This window comes from Mizuhopecten yessoensis, unplaced genomic scaffold (assembly GCF_002113885.1).
Source record: "Mizuhopecten yessoensis strain PY_sf001 unplaced genomic scaffold, ASM211388v2 scaffold715841, whole genome shotgun sequence".
In the NCBI taxonomy this organism is placed as follows: Eukaryota; Metazoa; Mollusca; class Bivalvia; order Pectinida; family Pectinidae; genus Mizuhopecten; species Mizuhopecten yessoensis.
In genome coordinates, this window is record NW_018479818.1 from 35377 (window position 1) to 55084 (window position 19708).

At 35.9% G+C, this 19708-nt stretch overlaps 1 protein-coding gene across 1 annotated transcript; it reads right to left on the reverse strand.

Annotated features, from left to right (window-relative positions):
• Nucleotides 1-3134: 3134 nt before the first annotated feature.
• On the reverse strand, nt 3135-18170 carry LOC110441297 (excitatory amino acid transporter 2-like; the record flags this gene model as incomplete). Its single annotated transcript, XM_021484409.1, has 10 exons — nt 3135-4285; nt 5862-5996; nt 6441-6635; nt 7881-8111; nt 10634-10760; nt 11010-11133; nt 13466-13508; nt 14269-14362; nt 15502-15624; nt 18042-18170. Coding segments are annotated over 10 exons (1424 nt in total), but the record flags the coding sequence as incomplete, so codon positions are not given.
• Between the last annotated feature and the right edge of the window lie 1538 nt (nt 18171-19708).

Genomic DNA, 19708 nt, shown 5'->3' on the forward strand with positions numbered 1-19708 from the left:
GTGGATAATGATACAAAGTCAGTTATATTGGTGGATAATGATACAAAGTCAGTTATATTTTTGGATAAGGATACAGAGTCAGATATATTGGTGGATAATGATACAAAATCAGTTATATTTGTGGATAATGATACAAAGTCAGTGATATTTGTGGATAATGATACAAAGTCAGTTATGTTGGCGGATAATGATACAAAGTCAGTTATATTGGTGGATAATAATACAAAGTCAGTTATATTGGTGGATAATGATACAAAATCAGTTATATTTGTGGATAATGATACAAAGTCAGTTATATTGGTGGATTATGATACAAAGTCAGTTATATTGGTGGATAATGATTCAAAGTCAGTTATATTGGTGGATAATGATACAAAATCAGTTATATTTGTGGATAATGATACAAAGTCAGTGATATTTGTGGATAATGATACAAAGTCAGTTATGTTGGCGGATAATGATACAAAGTCAGTTATATTGGTGGATAAGGACACAAAGTCAGTTATATTGGTGGATAATGATACAGAGTCAGTTATATTGGTGGATAATGATACAAAGTCAGGTATATTGGTGGATAATGATACAAAGTAAGTTATATTGGTGGATAATGATACAAAGTCAGTTGTACTGGTGGATAATGATACAAAGTAAGTTATATTGGTGAATAATGATAAGGACACAAAGTCAGTTATATTGGTGGATAATGATACAAAGTCAGTTGTATTGGTGGATAATGATACAAAGTAAGTTATATTGGTGGATAATGATACAAAGTCAGTCATATTGGTGGATAATGATACAAAGTCAGTTATATTGGTGGATAAGGATACAAAGTCAGGTATATTGGTGGATAATGATACAAAGTCAGTTATGTTGGTGGATAATGATACAAAGTCAGTTATATTGGTGGATTATGATACAAAGTCAGTTATATTGGTGGATAATGATATAAAGTCAGTTATATTGGTGGATAATGATACAAAGTCAGTTGTACTGGTGGATAATGATACAAAGTAAGTTATATTGGTGGATAATGATACAAAGTCAGTCATATTGGTGGATAATGATACAAAGTCAGTTATATTTGTGGATAATGATACAAAGTCAGTTATATTGGTGGATAAGGACACAAAGTCAGTTATATTGGTGGATAATGATACAGAGTCAGTTATATTGGTGGATAATGATACAAAGTCAGTTGTATTGGTGGATAATGATACAAAGTAAGTTATATTGGTGAATAATGATAAAAGTCAGTTATATTGGTGGATAATGATACAAAGTCAGTCATATTGGTGGATAATGATACAAAGTCATTTATATTAGTGGGTAATGATACAAAGTCAGTTATATTGGTGGATAAGGACACAAAGTCAGTTATATTGGTGGATAAGGAGGGATGTTTTAGGTTTTCTGGGCGGTAACTGTGGATAAAGATTGAACGTAGGCCAATTTTTGCGAATAAGGATTGGTGTCAGGTAATATTTGCGGAAAAGGATAGATGTCAGTTAATATTTGCGGATAAGGAGGAATGTCGGTTAATATTTGCGTTTAAGGATGGATGTCAGTTAATATTTGCGGATAAGGATGAATGTCGGTTAATATTTGCGTTTAAGGATGGATGTCAGTTAATATTTGCGGATAAGGATGGATGTCAGTTAATATTTGCGGATAAGGATGGATGTCAGATGATATTTACGGATAAGGATGGATGTCAGTTAATATTTGCGGATAAGGATGAATGTCGGTTAATATTTGCGTTTAAGGATGGATGTCAGTTAATATTTGCGGATAAGGATGGATGTCAGTTAATATTTGCGGATAAGGATGGATGTCAGGTGATATTTGCGGATAAGGATGGATGTCAGTTAATATTTGCGGATAAGGATGGATGTCAGGTAATATTTGCGGATAAGGATGGATGTCAGATGATATTTACGGATAAGGATGGATGTCAGTTAATATTTGCGGATAAGGATGGATGTCGGTTAATATTTGCGTTTAAGGATGGATGTCAGGTAATATTTGCGGATAAGGATTGATGTCAGGTAATATTTGGGAATAAGGATAGATGTCAGGGAATATTTGCAGATAAGGATGGATGTCAGGTAATATTAGGGGAGATATATCTTATATTTGTTGGCGGATTGGTCGAGTGGTTAAAACTCAGGTCTTCCACACATGCGGCCGGGGTTCAATCCAACATGTCGTCGTTCGCATGGAGTATTCAGAGAAAGTGTTTTTCTCCTGCCAACACAGCTCCAACAACCCATGTGGAGTATAAAATGATCTGGGGTGGATGTTGTGGCATCTATTCTGTAGCTTTCAAGTGAGATGGCACTATAAATGATACTGTTGGAAGCACGGTCCCACTACAGACAGAACACAATACATCTCCAGCACCCACGCAGGTATACACACAGGGAATTATTAGACGGTGGCAAAGGATTAGTTGCTAGCGCCTGATAAGGCAGCTCCTACGAATTTCTCAAAATTGTATTGATTAATGTATATGCTAATTGTATTGATTGCATAAATTGTATGTCTATGTACTGTAAAGCGCTTTAGAGTGACGTATTCTAGCTAGATAGGACGCTATATCAAATGTTGTATATTATAATCCTTAAATGTCCTTATAAGCAAACATATGTATCGTTATTAGACGTGGTTTTATCCGGCCTGAGTCAACAGGTGCTCTTCAGACTTCCCCACTTAACTTATCCGGTCCACCACGTCCGCACAAACAGATGCTCTATTTATTTAGACTGTATGGAGAAACCCGTATTTTAGACGACCATATTTAAGCCTTTCTTGTGTTGTCTCTTAATACAGATATGACCATATTTGAATATGTCCTAAACTTTATTGATATAACTGTTAAAAAACCGTGAAGATGTTTTGTTATAATATAAGCCTCAGTAACGATTCATCAAATGTATTAACTTGTTAAATGGTTAATAAATCGTGAAGAGAGGAGATATGGGGGATATGCCTCAGATAATGGTAGCAATCATCTTTAAGTAAACACTTCTAACAATCACGTATACGGTGACTGTTCAATTTCAATGCTTCTTCCGGTGATAACACGTTAATTAAAAAGGTCAAGGACGTACACAATCTACACATGCATGAGTTGTTACTGGTTTATTAGTTTAATAACAAAATAGATTGTGATAGCCAGACGTTTCAAGCCTAAAATGTGAGATTGATTGAGTTCCTGGTTACGTGATAATATCTTTGTTCGGTTCGGTGACTAAATTGTGGTTTCCATCAGACTGTAGGCATTCGTATAGGAACAAACGGTGCCCCTCTTTTGACCAACATGTTTTGTTTCCAAATGAAGCTGGATTTTTTGATGAGTTTATCGGCACAAATAATAAAATCATAGCAAAGCCTTCCATTTCACGTTCAACAATAAACAAGAATTGACGAACGCGATCGTATATACCCTCATTAACTTGAATTTAAACCACTGCAGAATCTTTTACTTAGCCGATTTCCTTATTTTTACTTGCAACAAGACCAACAGGAATAGCCTTCTACTAACCCATACGATAAGCAGTACGAATTCAACTCCCTTTCTCGATAGTAACATCCCTGCTTCACAAAGATTCGGTTTTCAAGAGCTTGCTTCGGATATCATGAGTTCTGTATCGATACGTCTTATTACCATATAAAATAAATACCCAGGAGTTACGTTAGACATTTATTGACCACTTCGACGTAACCAATTTGCGTTTTCGGTTTTTGCAAATGTCAGTCACCAAAATAAATCACGGTTTAAATTTCGCATTTTACTACGCTTCAAATGAACTTTCTGTCAGCATTTTAGCATTTTACAATATTTCTATACGCTGAATCTATTACATCAGTTCGAAACAGAATGCATAGTCCTAGCATGTGCCATTGTTGAACAATTTAACCAAAAAAAAAATATGAATTTGATTTTGAAATACGTCTTTTAGTGCTTTTTGAATTCTAATATTCTAATATCATCTTTAGACAAAACTGATGCAGGTCCAATTGTTTGCAATTATCATCTTTACTATAATTCTATTGTTATCAAACGTCGGCAATGTCAGATAAACTACCCGATGGTTCCCTCAATTCATTTTCATCAATATGTATTTCTATACTATTGTCAATATTAGGAAATGTCTTTGTCAGACTCTCGTACACCGAGATATCATTGGGTGGCGATGACAGGGACTTGCCACACAGGTCCTGCGTCAATACAGCGGCAAAAGCTTGGAACAGCAAATTCACTATGGAGCGAATACGGTCTCTGAAACGACATGATTAAGTAACTTAACTTTGATTTAACAGACCCGTAGGTCCAATAAAAGAATAACAACATGTGTGTTATAATGATACAAAAAAAGCAACATCAACAACACCCACAACAAAACAATGATGAATAGTAAGTTGCTAAAATAGTATGATTTTCAGATGTTCCTTTCAACTTGAAAGGGATTGGCACATTATCCCAAATCCATAATGAGGCATGATAAAGTTGAAATGTCTTTGGGTGTTGATAACATTGCAGGAATTACGATCATTAAGCCTGCAAAATGTGCTGTAAAGTAAAGTTTTTGCACTATGTCTAAGGTTTCGTCCCGGTACGTCCCTTCCTACACTGAAAATACACTGAAATATCCTGTTTGTAGTAACTAACATTTGGAACTGCCAAATAATGGAACAATGGTTGCTGTGGATACATCATCTTAAAATTCAGCTTTTCACATACAGTGTAAGATTTATTTCCACAGATATTGAAACGTCCCATGAACATTCGACCTTTTTACCGATTATCTCGTTACAAAATGAGACGTCTTTCATTGAACATCGAACTGCTAGATCTTCGAGAACAGCATAAATTTCATTTATCCTTACTAATTAGAATGAAAATAGATATCACATAATGCTATTTTTCTTCTTCGTTTTTTTATGTTTATAATATGACATTATTCGTCACATTACAAGGAAACTCTGGCAAATGTGAATAAAACAGTTATCCAAGCTTTGATATGGATTCTGGTTTTCTGGATGAATGTGTCCCGTTGACCGTCGGACAAAGGACATTAATGATGTTATCATGACCAGCTTTACATCTAGGATATTTTTAATTTCCTATAATGACTGAATACCCTTTTTTGTGTTTTTGGTTGTTTGTGACGAACAATACTGTGTACCGGGTAATTTGTGAGGTGATCTTATTTTCACGCTATTCCCAGTAAGATTCAAACGCAATTCAACAATTCAACAATTCAACAATTCAGTGAAACATGTTTAAAGCATTATTATAAGGTCTTGGTATAGGCCAAAGACAAACAGTAACACACAGTAGAATAGACTGTCCGGGCTGATAAATAGTCCCGTGAATTGAAAGAGTACACATATTTTAAAACGCATTCCATTCATGCTATACTCGATATGTTGGTATAGACTTATTGGAGACTTTAATTCTTTTAAAATACCACAGCAACACTTGCCTCTGTGAAGAACTACAACAGGATCCCTTTTAGATACCGAGCACATCAAAATGTTTATTAATGTCACTGTGTTAAAAATGAATTCACCAGTCTGTTTTCAAAGAAATTGAAACTGTATCAATATCAATTTCCTAAAGGAAATGCGTAAATAACACTACGGAAATTCATAGCTATTAAAAGTACTTTCCTGTATTTGACGAATGACATCAATACGGGGTGAAGCATTTTTGGTCCGGAAAAACTGTTCCGGAATACCTACATTTCCTGAGTTATTTTCAGAGGGTGTAGATCGTGTATTTACGACGTAGTACACTGTTGTTACGCCCACAGTATGATCAATATGTGTGTAATTATTTACAGAATACTTACATAAACCAGTCGAACGTGTAGAGCAGAGTGACGGCCTCTGTCGGGATGTTAAGCGCTGCTGTAACAATGATTACCGCCATCAGTGCAGAGGAGGGAACAGGAGGCGCACCAGTTGATGTTATTGTCGTCAAAAGACTGCAGTTGAGAACATGTGTATATATAAAATATATTATTAAAACATTGATAACATATTTAATATTTCCTTACGAAGGTTTACGATTCAGTAGATATCTCTTTATAGACATGACACTTTTCAATCGATCTTGTGTAGCGTCGTAAGACACTTTAGTTTTAGCAGTTCGAGTTTAATCCGTATTTCTACTTTACGAAGTTTTCAGCATTCTCTACCAAACGAGTACTTACGTTAACACGGTACAACTATTCCTCTATACTGTAGACCGTCAAAGGATTTTGTTTTTATAAAATTTAAACTTTACCGGCCAAATTATTTAAAGTCATTTTTTCTTTGAAGCAGAATAAAGTTACATAGTTATTAACAGAAGTCATAACACCGAAAAACACTATGCTACAATATTTAATATGTGCTTGAAGTGGTCAGTTTTAATTAAATATGCTTACCATATTAGCATAACATTAGCTACGTTTAGAAGCGTCCCCATCAACTGACAGACAAAGATGGCCGACATGGCGATGTAGAGGGCTGTTCCTGTCCGGCCAAGAGTCATTATAAATGGCATGACAAATCGACTCACTCTCTTGTCCACGGCACAATCCGTCTCTAGAATGGTCATCACAGCAGGCATGGTGATGGGTCTGAAACACGTAGACGTGAGGATCAAATGTTTGAAATTAATAAAGACACACACAAATTTGTTATAGATTTTAAAATATTTTTACATGTAAGAACATGTATCTCATATGGAAAATGCTGGATAGCGAGCCGAAATATCATCACAAATATCCGTTCCACTGCTTAACACTGAAACTAAGCATTGCAAACTTGTGTTGTGACATGACTACTCCTCCAAGAAAGTATTTCAGAAAAGACAACTTTCATCGGAGGTATCTGAGTTGATGAAGTCATGATTCTTTGTCTGTTTTATTCTGATTTTTTGAAACGACATTTTATTACAAAATAGTTGATAAATCAATGTTGTCATATTTCGCTGATATCGAAGAAGAAAAAATAAGCTGATCGCTGAGTTATTTGTATCACTTGAGTTTTGAACAATATAGCGCTTTAAACATTTTAATCCTGAACTGATATGAAATTAACGTGTAAACAAGTAGATGACATAAAAGTTGTAGGAGTTAAATAATAAACTCAACAACAGTGTTCTATGTCAGGAGTGGGGCAAACTCATCAGGGTAATACCTGGTATTCGAACCCCGGACCTGTAAACTCTTCAATATCGCTCTTATCGAACTGTTCAATGGTACTTATACGGCCAAGCCCTACTGCAGTAATAACTAAACGCAATCAAAGGGAGATAATTTCTGTAGAAAAACCTACATTAAAGGTATCTAGTGTTAAGAGACGCAATCTTCTAGTAAAAAGTAAAGCTAAGCTCGATTTTAACTATTCTACACTATGTGCAAGATATCCAAAATCTACAAAAAAATATAATATGTATGCATACTTAAATATATCTTTAGTTAAGTTACATAGTTATCCTGATATTTAGTTACATGTTTTACAGATATTTGCATAACTGACTGTGATATTTTACACTTGTGTTGTAATGTTGTTATTCATTCTGTAAGTGGACCATTGGGTCCGCTGAATTGGAAATAAATAAATAAATAAAACCCACATATTACACATATATTTAGTTAAGATTCATAGTTACACATATATTTAGTTACATAGTTACACATATATCGAGGTACATAGTTACACATAATAGTTACATAGTTACACATATATCGAGGTACATAGTTACACATATATTTGGCTACATAGTTACACATATATTGAGTTACATATTACACATATATTGAGGTACATAGTTACACATATATTGAGATACATTGTTACACATATAGTAAGTAACTTACGAATTTGCTGTTGCAAACGCCAGCATTATGGGTTGGGACAGAGATAATATGAAGGTAAATGGATTGGTCCGCCGTAAAATGGCATAGCTGATGGGCATCAAAAGACCGCACATGATCAATCCTGTTGTAACCGCCAAAATGAACATTCCCAACTTCTGGAAATCAGCTTCTATGTTCTCCGCCGAACATATGGTTTTTGCAATTAGACTTGCCACTCCAATAGGGGTTACCCTAGAAACGAAACACTGTATAGCTGTACAGGAGTACACGTATATCATAGTATAAGACAATAATACGATGTATTATAGTTTTTGCGTTACTCGATCATTTGAATAAAATATGCTATTCCGATTAGTTTGAAACAATATTGATTTCTTGCTATTATTTCCAATTCTTTTATGTTGTATTGGAAGTTTGTTTTGAACTCGAGATAAAGTTCAAAAGGTTGAAGTATGTTTTAAAGCCAAATTCATCGTAACACGTGCAATGCTGACCGTATCGCATACTCTGTCTACGTTACTGTGCGTTAAATTTGGTTTTCATTTTACAGTGTTTTCTCTTACTGTCATTTACAATAGTTTTCCTTAAGCTGTTTCAACTGACATAAACACAATAACGGCATAACTGTGCAACTGTAAGAGGCGGCCACTTATCTCTGTAGGTAGACATCTGAACAGTTTGTTTGTTTGTGTTTTACGTCCTATTAACAGCTATAGTCATTTAAGGACGCGCCATGTTGTTTTGGTAGTGGAGGAAAGCCAGAGTTCCCGGAGAAAAAACACCGACCTAAGGCCAGTACCTGGCTACTGCCCCACGTAGGTCTCGAAACCGCGACCCAGTGGTGGAGAGCTAGCTATACATAGTGATAGCAGAATTTCAGACGCCTTAACCAATTGGCCACCACGGCCTCTCATCTTTACAGAATATCTTTTAAGAATTACTATCTTCGTTAAATCGCGAAAATGAAAATGAATATGTCAACTTATCTATGAGATTAGTGCACGATAAGTACAATAAGCAATTTGTTTAAAGTTTAATGTTCTCGTAATATGAAGACGAGTACCTATTGGATAAAGCATGTCTATTATTTTTCTGAACATTTACTGGGAAGTAAAACGGATAACTAATCTTATCAACTGATATCATTGTGATAGTGGAATAATGTAACTAAATCTTACCAACTGATGTTATTGTGATAGTGAATTAGTGTAACTAAATCATACCAACTGATATCATTGTGATAGTGGAATAATGTAACTAAATCTTACCAACTGATGTTATTGTGATAGTGAATTAGTGTAACTAAATCATACCAACTGATGTTATTGTGATAGTGGATTAATGTAACTAAATCTTATCAACTGATGTTATTGTGATAGTGAATTAGTGTAACTAAATCATACCAACTGATGTTATTGTGATAGTGGATTAATGTAACTAAATCTTATCAACTGATGTTATTGTGATAGTGAATTAGTGTAACTAAATCATACCAACTGATGTTATTGTGATAGTGGATTAATGTAACTAAATCTTATCAACTGATGTTATTGTGATAGTGAATTAGTGTAACTAAATCATACCAACTGATGTTATTGTGATAGTGGATTAATGTAACTAAATCTTATCAACTGATGTTATTGTGATAGTGAATTAGTGTAACTAAATCATACCAACTGATGTTATTGTGATAGTGGATTAATGTAACTAAATCTTATCAACTGATGTTATTGTGATAGTGAATTAGTGTAACTAAATCATACCAACTGATGTTATTGTGATAGTGGATTAATGTAACTAAATCTTATCAACTGATGTTATTGTGATAGTGAATTAGTGTAACTAAATCATACCAACTGATGTTATTGTGATAGTGGATTAATGTAACTAAATCTTATCAACTGATGTTATTGTGATAGTGAATTAGTGTAACTAAATCATACCAACTGATGTTATTGTGATAGTGGATTAATGTAACTAAATCTTATCAACTGATGTTATTGTGATAGTGAATTAGTGTAACTAAATCATACCAACTGATGTTATTGTGATAGTGGATTAATGTAACTAAATCTTATCAACTGATGTTATTGTGATAGTGAATTAGTGTAACTAAATCATACCAACTGATGTTATTGTGATAGTGGATTAATGTAACTAAATCTTATCAACTGATGTTATTGTGATAGTGAATTAGTGTAACTAAATCATACCAACTGATGTTATTGTGATAGTGGATTAATGTAACTAAATCTTATCAACTGATGTTATTGTGATAGTGAATTAGTGTAACTAAATCATACCAACTGATGTTATTGTGATAGTGGATTAATGTAACTAAATCTTATCAACTGATGTTATTGTGATAGTGAATTAGTGTAACTAAATCATACCAACTGATGTTATTGTGATAGTGGATTAATGTAACTAAATCTTATCAACTGATGTTATTGTGATAGTGAATTAGTGTAACTAAATCATACCAACTGATGTTATTGTGATAGTGGATTAATGTAACTAAATCTTACCAACTGATCTAATTGTGATAGTGGATTAATGTAACTAAATCTAACCAACTGATATTATTGTGATAGTAGATTAATGTAACTAAATCGTATGTACTGATATTATTGTGATAGTGAATTAATGTAACTAAATCTTACCAACTGGTATTATTGTGATAGTGGATTAATGTTACTAAATCTTACCAACTGGTATTATTGTGATTGTGGATTAATGTAACTAAATCTTACCACATGATCCACCTCAGTACCTGCATGATTACTTCACCTGATGCGTTAAAGAACGCTTGGAACGGCTTGCTGACGTCACGGAGAACGCCAGATGCTATCCCGAACATGGTACAAATCACAACCAACCCTGTATAACAGTCAATCGAACTTGTGTATAAACTGCTGATATTCGATGGGATTTAGAAATACCTTAAACGTAGTAAAGAATAATTTCAACTTGAATATGATCATATCTATCTTTACAAACTGTAAACTTATCTATATAAGCAAAGACTACCTATGCTTAATCAGGATTGAACATACAAGTGACACCTTGTTTGAGCTCGAACGTGTATTTGACATGATTCATTGTTTTTGTTCTGAAAGTGAATTTTACCTATGATATTTGGACTTCTGACCGTCGAGATTTGTCGTATCCTGGTGCCTGTCAGTAAAGGAAAGGTTCCGTTTACTATAAACTCAATTTGCACAGCTGGTTTTACAGTGTACGTTGTCTGTGTCTGAAATATTGAATTGAGTTAAGATTATGGCAGGTTCATAGCTTTTCATCTCGCGGGAGTCACCAAAATCTCACCGGAACTAAGACGGTAAAATATTGTGCGATCATGGCCTTTAATTATCCAAGCACACATGGGTTCCCTATCATAAACCCGTTATATACTAGAGATCGTCCGCTCCAACATTCTTGCTTATTTTCAACGAACACTATCATGTTTTTCCTATGATGATCTTTCATACCAGCTTGAAGTTTCAATTGTTCTCAATGTGGTATATTTTAGCCCTACCTTGAGTTGATGCGTTGGTCTATTTTGTCCCTGTGTGTGAACGCTATGGTACTTATTAGCATAGAAAGCTGACGCGTGTGTGTGTGTTATCGCTGTAGTACTTTTTGTCGTTGGGTTACAATCTGTTCTGGTATGTGGTTGTGTAATTTTATTTCATAAGTATCGTTTACTTAAGATCATTTGAGACCCTTCGATTTGAAAAATGACTCCCTTTTCAAGTGATCATATATTAACAACTTCATATATTTGATAAAATCAATTAACTAATATTAATTTTTATATATGATAAGGGATTATTGTCCTTTTACAAGAATATGTGGGAATAAATGAACATCTGACGCTGTTCCCTCATAAATCAGTACTTTAAGTTATTGCATTTATACAGGATTATCTGCTTTTGTCGCATTTGCTGTGAACAAACCGTTATCCTATTCACTGATTAAACTATAACTTTCGTTAAGAAGAAAGTTGATGTTAGAAGAAGATCGCAGTGCCAATTGCGTTCTAAAGCTGATTTACAAATTATGTAACACATATACACCTGATCATCATTTCACGAAATGTTATAATACAGCTGGGGAGGTAAATCTATGCATGTAGAGCAACACGGACTTAGGTCGATATGTGATTTAATGGAAGGGAGATAACTACAGTTGTCGTTTAAACTGGAAGTATGGTAATTTAGACATTTGTATGACGCACTCAATATCATCAGAGTTGCCATACGTTTATATTGCAATACAATGTTGGCACCTCCAACATATATGGACCGGGGGTAGTTTCATAATGGAAAAGGTCGTTAAATATATAGCACGTAAGACTTTAAACATGCTTTAAGGCGCAATGATTTCTGAACTGAAATTGTGGTCATGGAAGGTTACCTGTATCTGCAGCTAGGGACAAGTGAGTAAACAGATATGTTGGGAACTTGACGCCAAGTGATGAAATTTGAAGGATGATATAAATAAGCATTGCCATTTTTCCTCTACCTTTATCAGTTAAGTAAAAAGCAGTCAGCTTGGTTTTTGCAACACAAATTTATTTTAATGATTTCGTCTTCGGTTCATGTGCACAGAGGCGTGAAAGAAAGATTATTTACAGTGATTTTTTTTTACCTTTTTGTGTGTGCAGGGTTTCAGATCAAAGATAAAAGATGGTGTCTGTACTAGCATGTGAGGGCTCCAACGGCTGCATAGGGTAAGTGTCAGTTTGAAGTCCCCAAGTGTTGTGCGTTCTACTGCTGCTATGGAAAGGAGATTCCATTGCGTTATTGTGTAAAGAATGGATATTTGTATGCATAAGGGTGTGCGTGTCTGGTTCGAGGGTCAACAGGGGTGAGTATATATGTTCGGTTTGTAAGCGTCGTGTTTGTAGTGTTGGCCATTGTAGTGGGCGAATCATGTCTGTTGTTTACGTAGTGTGCTGCTCTTCGTTGTGTTCCTTCTATTTGTTGAATGTTGTTTGTGTTGTGTGGGTCCCAACTAGAAGACCAGTATTCGAGTTTTGGTCTAACTAGTTCTTTGTATCACACCTGTGTGCCGATCATAAAAAATAAAAGTTTTCGATTAGCTTTTTAAATACTATAAGCGTATACTAACAGTATTCTCACTTTCGCTTTTTTCACACTTCAGATTTTGCGCTTAATGATGATTGCGTTAAAGGTCCTTCAAATATTTTTAATGCATATTAGTGCATCAATTCCTATAATTGATTATTTGCTAATTCGCTTATACGCTAAATTCTGAGCCCAGGGAAATTAGTATTTTTTAGATATTTGATATTCATTTTTTTCAACTTTCATGTACGACTAAAATGCAAGGATTTCAATTGATCAACTTGTTTACTTTTTTTCAGTCTTAGTAATTTAATGCCAAAATTCGCGACCTACACTTGTGCACTTGTAATTTGCCTTTTGATAATGATTGATTTCTTTCAAGAATGCTAACAAAATTGGTGTCCTTCGAAGACTGTTACTTAGTCATTCAATGTTGTGTTGTAAATACTTGTAGCTGGTGTTTGCTGCTGACAAAAGTGCTTATGAACATACCTGGAGAAAGGTGGCCTCAATGATATTATCTGGAAAAAAATTCCTGAAACAGAAATGAAAAGGCTTTAAATGAGCACAGAATCAATTTATATGTGACGTCAATGTTTCGTATCTATTTTTAACGTTACACAATCGAATGTTCCGAAAAAAACAATATTGCATTTTTTTTTTGAAACCAGAAGTCTTTCACTCTACTCGTCATTAAACTGCATTTAAAAAGATTGAACAAAGATCCTTAAACTATCTCAATGGCGTCATGTAAGAATGTTATATACATGTACATATTATATTATAACCATCATTAGAATAACCGGAATTAACCGTTTTTGTGTATTATGGTATTCTGTCTCCGTATCTTGTTTCTATGTTTTGTTGTTTGACTTCCTGTTTCCGGGAATACAATGAAAAGTTGAAGAGTGAAGTTGTTTCGATTCATCTCTTAATAATCCTCTCACATCGCAAACCCAGTACAAGGAGATCTTATAGCAAAAATAATATATGTGACCGATGTGTTAAACAGCTCTTATAATAAAGCCGTGTAAATGTGTGGGACCAAATACAGGTACAATTGTACAGTTAATGGCATGAAGTGCTTCATAGAGGGGAAACAGTGCTCGATCAAAGTTCGTAAGATGTGTTGAACATATTTATCAATTATATATATCAGCTATATAAGTAAACACTTGCAACATGCCATCGTTGACTGCTGCCTGTTGGTTAATACTAAACAGCCTGCATTCAATTGTTGGTTGTTCGATGCAGGACGGTGAACTCCAAACAAACACGTTTATTGGAAAAGTTACCGTAAAAGGTCGGCCAATACATCACTGGTGTCCGTAGGAGAGCTATTATTGGACTGGTGTTCCACTTTCATGAATTTATCCTTGACTGCGTAGCCTAAATGGAATAACTGGGTATGCACATATATATATAAAGTTAGCCTACACGTACGATCTATGAGGCCTTGCCAATGTCTAATGAACATTGCGGGAAGTGTTATATAAATCCTATATCAGATAGAAAACTTAAACAAAATGCTGCGAATCAGCTATCAGAGGAATTGAACTAACCTACTTTAAAAACGCAATGCTGATTAAATGAAATCCGATTTGTTTTCTTTGTTGAACATGACTGTACTTTTAACAACGGTTGGTTGAGATTTCGTAAAATTGCAGTATGCTCTCATTTAATTGAAAGGTTTTCTACCAAATGTAAGCGCAATGCGAACAGATTTCTCATAATTTACTCGTCAAATGAAAATCATATTCTATTCTTGGGCACTAGCAGTTTCTGTGACGTTTCCAGAGGACGTTTTTGGTTTGACACATCACTGACTTATTGATTAAGGCGTTTAATACTATACGTCGGTAAGTTTCTGAAATAATATTTGCCTCCTCATTTCCAGTGGTGTCTTACTATAAAAATTCTTATTTATCATTGCATTTCAATGACATTCGAATTGACCTTTGAGAAAATAACACTTTTTTGTACCTTACATCAACAAAAGATTTAAAGCATGTTTAGGTTACTGCGTGTTCTGAGTAAGTGAATACGTTTTTAACCAGCCTCCCCCTAATGTGTGTGGTATCAAAAGGCCATGTATGTCAGCAATTACTTAGTTATATCTCATATTTTTTCATACAGAACACGAGTACAAGAAACCTCATTGCAAAACACAGCATTTATGTCATAAGTATATTATAAATCCTTCAAATTGGAAAAAATATGATTTGTCAGTCATATGTCGTGCATCTTGAAAAGTGAAATTTTCGTAGATTTAGAACGTTGTCGTGCCGGGTTTTTGACACTCAAAATCCCTATCACTGTTGTGGAGATTTCTTTGTCCCCGTCAAATAGGACTTATTATTTTTGTCTTTTATTTTGCCATTGTAGCATCAATATGCATGCAATCAAATTATGCTTTAGACATTAGAATTTGACATCACATAAGTTGAACCACGCCAGCGCTCTCTACCATACGGTGTTACAGAAATCAATACCGATCAACGTGTTATGCAGGATCGAGTGTTACCTACCAGGTCCGATAGCCATACACAGAACACATCCGATGATACTGGGCACGAAGTTACAGACGAGAGTGTACACAACACAGACTGCACTGATGCGGCCGTTAGATTTCGGGTCCATGGAAGATGTGACTGTATAAATGAATGTTTTGTACTTATGACTTGGTTGATAACATATTTCCTACACAAGTTAATGTCAGTGCTGTATCTAGAACAATTGAAAGATGTTGATATTCATAACTCAGTGTACATGTATAGGGATTTGAAGGTAATAAGCACACGCTTGTTTATATGTTCAAGACGTTTCCGAAAACAAAAAGCAAATATTGGAAATGGTGATGATAACATAGAAAAACTGATCAGCTTTAAACTAGCTGCAGTTAATAGTTTTTAAACAATAATAGTTTCTATGACAAACAACCGGACCAGTTGTTGTATGGACAAATTACATTGACCATTTGTATGAACAAACTATAATGACCAGTTATTTGGACAAATGGCAAAGGCCGGTGTTTTGGGCCCAGGGACATGGACATGGACAGGGACAGGGACAGGGACAGGGACATGGATATGGACATAGGACAGGAACATGGACATGGACACGGACAGGAACAGGGACATGGACAGGAACAGGGACAGGAACAGGAACAGGAACAGGGACATGGACAGGGACATGGACAGGAACAGGGACATGGACATGGACAGGAACAGGGACATGGACAGGGACATGGACAGGAACAGGGACATGGACAGGAACAGGGACACGGACACGGACAGGAACAGGAACAGGGACACGGACAGGAACAGGAACAGGAACAGGAACAGGGACACGGACATGAACAGGAACAGGGACATGGACAGGAACAGGAACAGGAACAGGGACACGGAGAGGGAACAGGAACAGGGACATGAACAGGAACATGGAGATGGGCAAGAACACGGACATGGACAGGAACAGGAACAGGAACACGGACATGGACAGGGACATGGACACGAACAGGGACATGGACAGGAACAGGAACAGGAACAGGGACATGGACAGGGACATGGACAGGAACATGGACATGGACAGGAACAGGGACATGGACAGGAACATGGACCAGGGACATGGACAGGAAAAGGGACAGGAACAGGGACAGGAACAGGAACAGTGACATGGACAGGAACAGGGACAGGGACAGGAACATGGACATGGACAGGAACAGGAACAGGGACGTGGACAGGAACATGGACCAGGGACATGGACAGGGACATGGACAGGAACAGGGACATGGATATGAACAGGAACAGGGACATGGACAGGACCAGGAACAGGGACATGGACAGGAACAGGGACATGGACAGGAACAGGGACATGGACATGGACAGGAACATAGACATGGACAGGAACAGGAACAGGGACATGGACAGGGACAGGAACAGGAACAGGGACATGGACAGGAACAGGGACAGGGACATGGACAGGGTCATGGACAGGAACATGGACATGGACAGGAACAGGGACAGGGACATGGACAGGAACAGGGACAGGAACAGGGACAGGAACATGAACAGGGACAGGAACAGGGACAGGAACAGGGACATGGACAGGAACAGGAACAGGAACAGGAACAGGGAAATGAACAGGAACAGGAACAGGAACAGGGACATGGACAGGAACAGGAACATGGACAGGGACACGGACAGGAACAGGAACAGGAACAGGGACAGGGACATGGACATGGACATGAACAGGGACAGGGACATGGACATGGACATGAACAGGGACACGGACAGGAACATGGACAGGGACAGGGACATGGACATGGACATGGACATGGACATGGACATGGACAGGAACAGGAACAGGGACACGGACACGGACAGGAACATGAACAGGGACATGGACAGGAACAGGAACAGGAACAGGGACATGGACAGGAACAGGAACATGGACAGGGACAGGGACAGGGACAGGGACAGGGACAGGGACATGGACTTGGACAGGAACAGGAACAGGGACATGGACATGGACAGGAACAGGAACAGGGACATGGACAGGAACAGGGACAGGGACAGGAACAGGGACATGGACAGGAGCATGGACAGGAACATGGACATGGTATTTGAAGAATTGTCAACTTAGAAGGCATACATTTAATGTTAAATTATGTCTATTAACATGATTACATTACACCTGTTTTTATTATCTGTCATTTTATCAATTATCACATTAATATTTTTAGAATCTGTGATGAACCCCTTATCTAACAAATGGACTCGTTGTATTGTGTTCATGCTTTGATCTGTCAACTTTGGATAACCATATTTACCAGTCACCTTGTTTACAATGAGGCTTTACATTCATTATACATCTAATTATATATTTAACAAAATCAAATATGAAACAGATGGTAATTTTAGATACCGTCGCAACTGGTGCACATCGTACATTATATAAATAATAGTTTGTAATGTAGGTTAACAATACTCAAACATAGAACAGTGGAAATGTATTATGCAAATATCAATAATTAGAAAAGCAACCAAGTACACATACAAAGACATACCAGAAATGATTGCTGTTATGATCAGAGGGACTATCATCATCTTCAAAACACGTAAGTAGAGTTCACCAACCATACCTAAATAACGAGAAAAAACAGACCTACTGAATACATAAAGTACATCAACCGTACCTAAAAAACGAGAAAACAAATTGACCTTCTGACTACAAAAGCACACGTTAGCATACATGGAGTACCCAGTAAACAGTAGAGTGTTGATGTCAATGTGTAGATATGTTTATTTCTGATAAAACCATTTCATTTCTATCGGGTATTTTTTTTTTTTTTCCCTTCTCACGCTTTTTATTTGCCTAAATGACACTACCTACGTCATTGTGATCTGTGATTTGTTATGGTGCAGGTATGAGAAAGTTAGTACATTGCAACAAGATGTTTACTATAATAATATGTCGTTTTAAGATGTTTACTATTACAATATGTCGTTTTAAGATGTTTACTATTATAATATGTCGTGTTAGACGCGTTTTAAAGACATACGGTGGACATATAAATGTGTTATGATTGTGGTATTGACATATTATGTCGACTTTATTATTTTCTGCCTTATTTTCAAATTGCATTTCTTATTCCGTGGCAGGTAGCATACTTTACGATAACAAATATAAAAAGATATGGAATAATAAATCCAAGTAAAACAATTGTCACTGTTCTGATAGTATACGTCTACGTTTTTAATAACACACGTGTATAGATATATAACTCAAAACGGTTGAATATAACTGACTTCAATTGCAACATTTTTGCCACTGTACAACATCTGTTTAATTTATACTATCTGCCACTGTACAACATCTATTTAATTTATATTATCTGCCGCTGTACAACATCTGTTTAATTTATAATATCTGCCACTGTACAACATCTGTTTAATTTATAATATCTGCCACTGTACAACATCTGATTAATTTATACTATCTGCCACTGTACAACATCTGTTTAATTTATAATATCTGCCACTGTACAACATCTGTTTAATTTATAATATCTGCCACTGTACAACATCTGTTTAATTTATAATATCTGCCGCTGTACAACATCTGTTTAATTTATATTATCTGCCGCTGTACAACATCTGTTTAATTTATAATATTGTTAGGCATATGTGTATATTTGCTGTATGTGACACCTACACTTCGTGTTCGATGTGGAGTTACATAATACATGTGTTATTGTGCTGACTAATGATAAAATGAAAATGATAAAGAAGCAGAAAAAAAGTTTGAAACAGATGCTAGAGATATGTGCGCCAGGTAATACATTCACAAGCGGACCATGTTTCCTTTAAGGCATGTACGCTTATCTGCCGAATACATACATATGAATGAGTAAAGTGGCAAAAGAGGCAGACTTTCTTTACAATTCACCGAAGATAACACACAGCGATCAAAGCTATATGAGGGTTTTACTTACTAGTCTTACAGATTGTCTGCATAAAAACGAAGTAATGCAACCAAACGGAGATATCTCCAATTCTACTAAGATCATAACGTTTGTTTCTAGAAGTAATTGTAGAATACAGTTATCGCATGCATTTTAGTGTTACATGCATCACATTTATTATCTTTCAAATAAACACATCTCAGACATAGCGTCACTCCTTGATATTTACCTACAGTATGATAATAACTAGCACATTCTTTGATTTTACC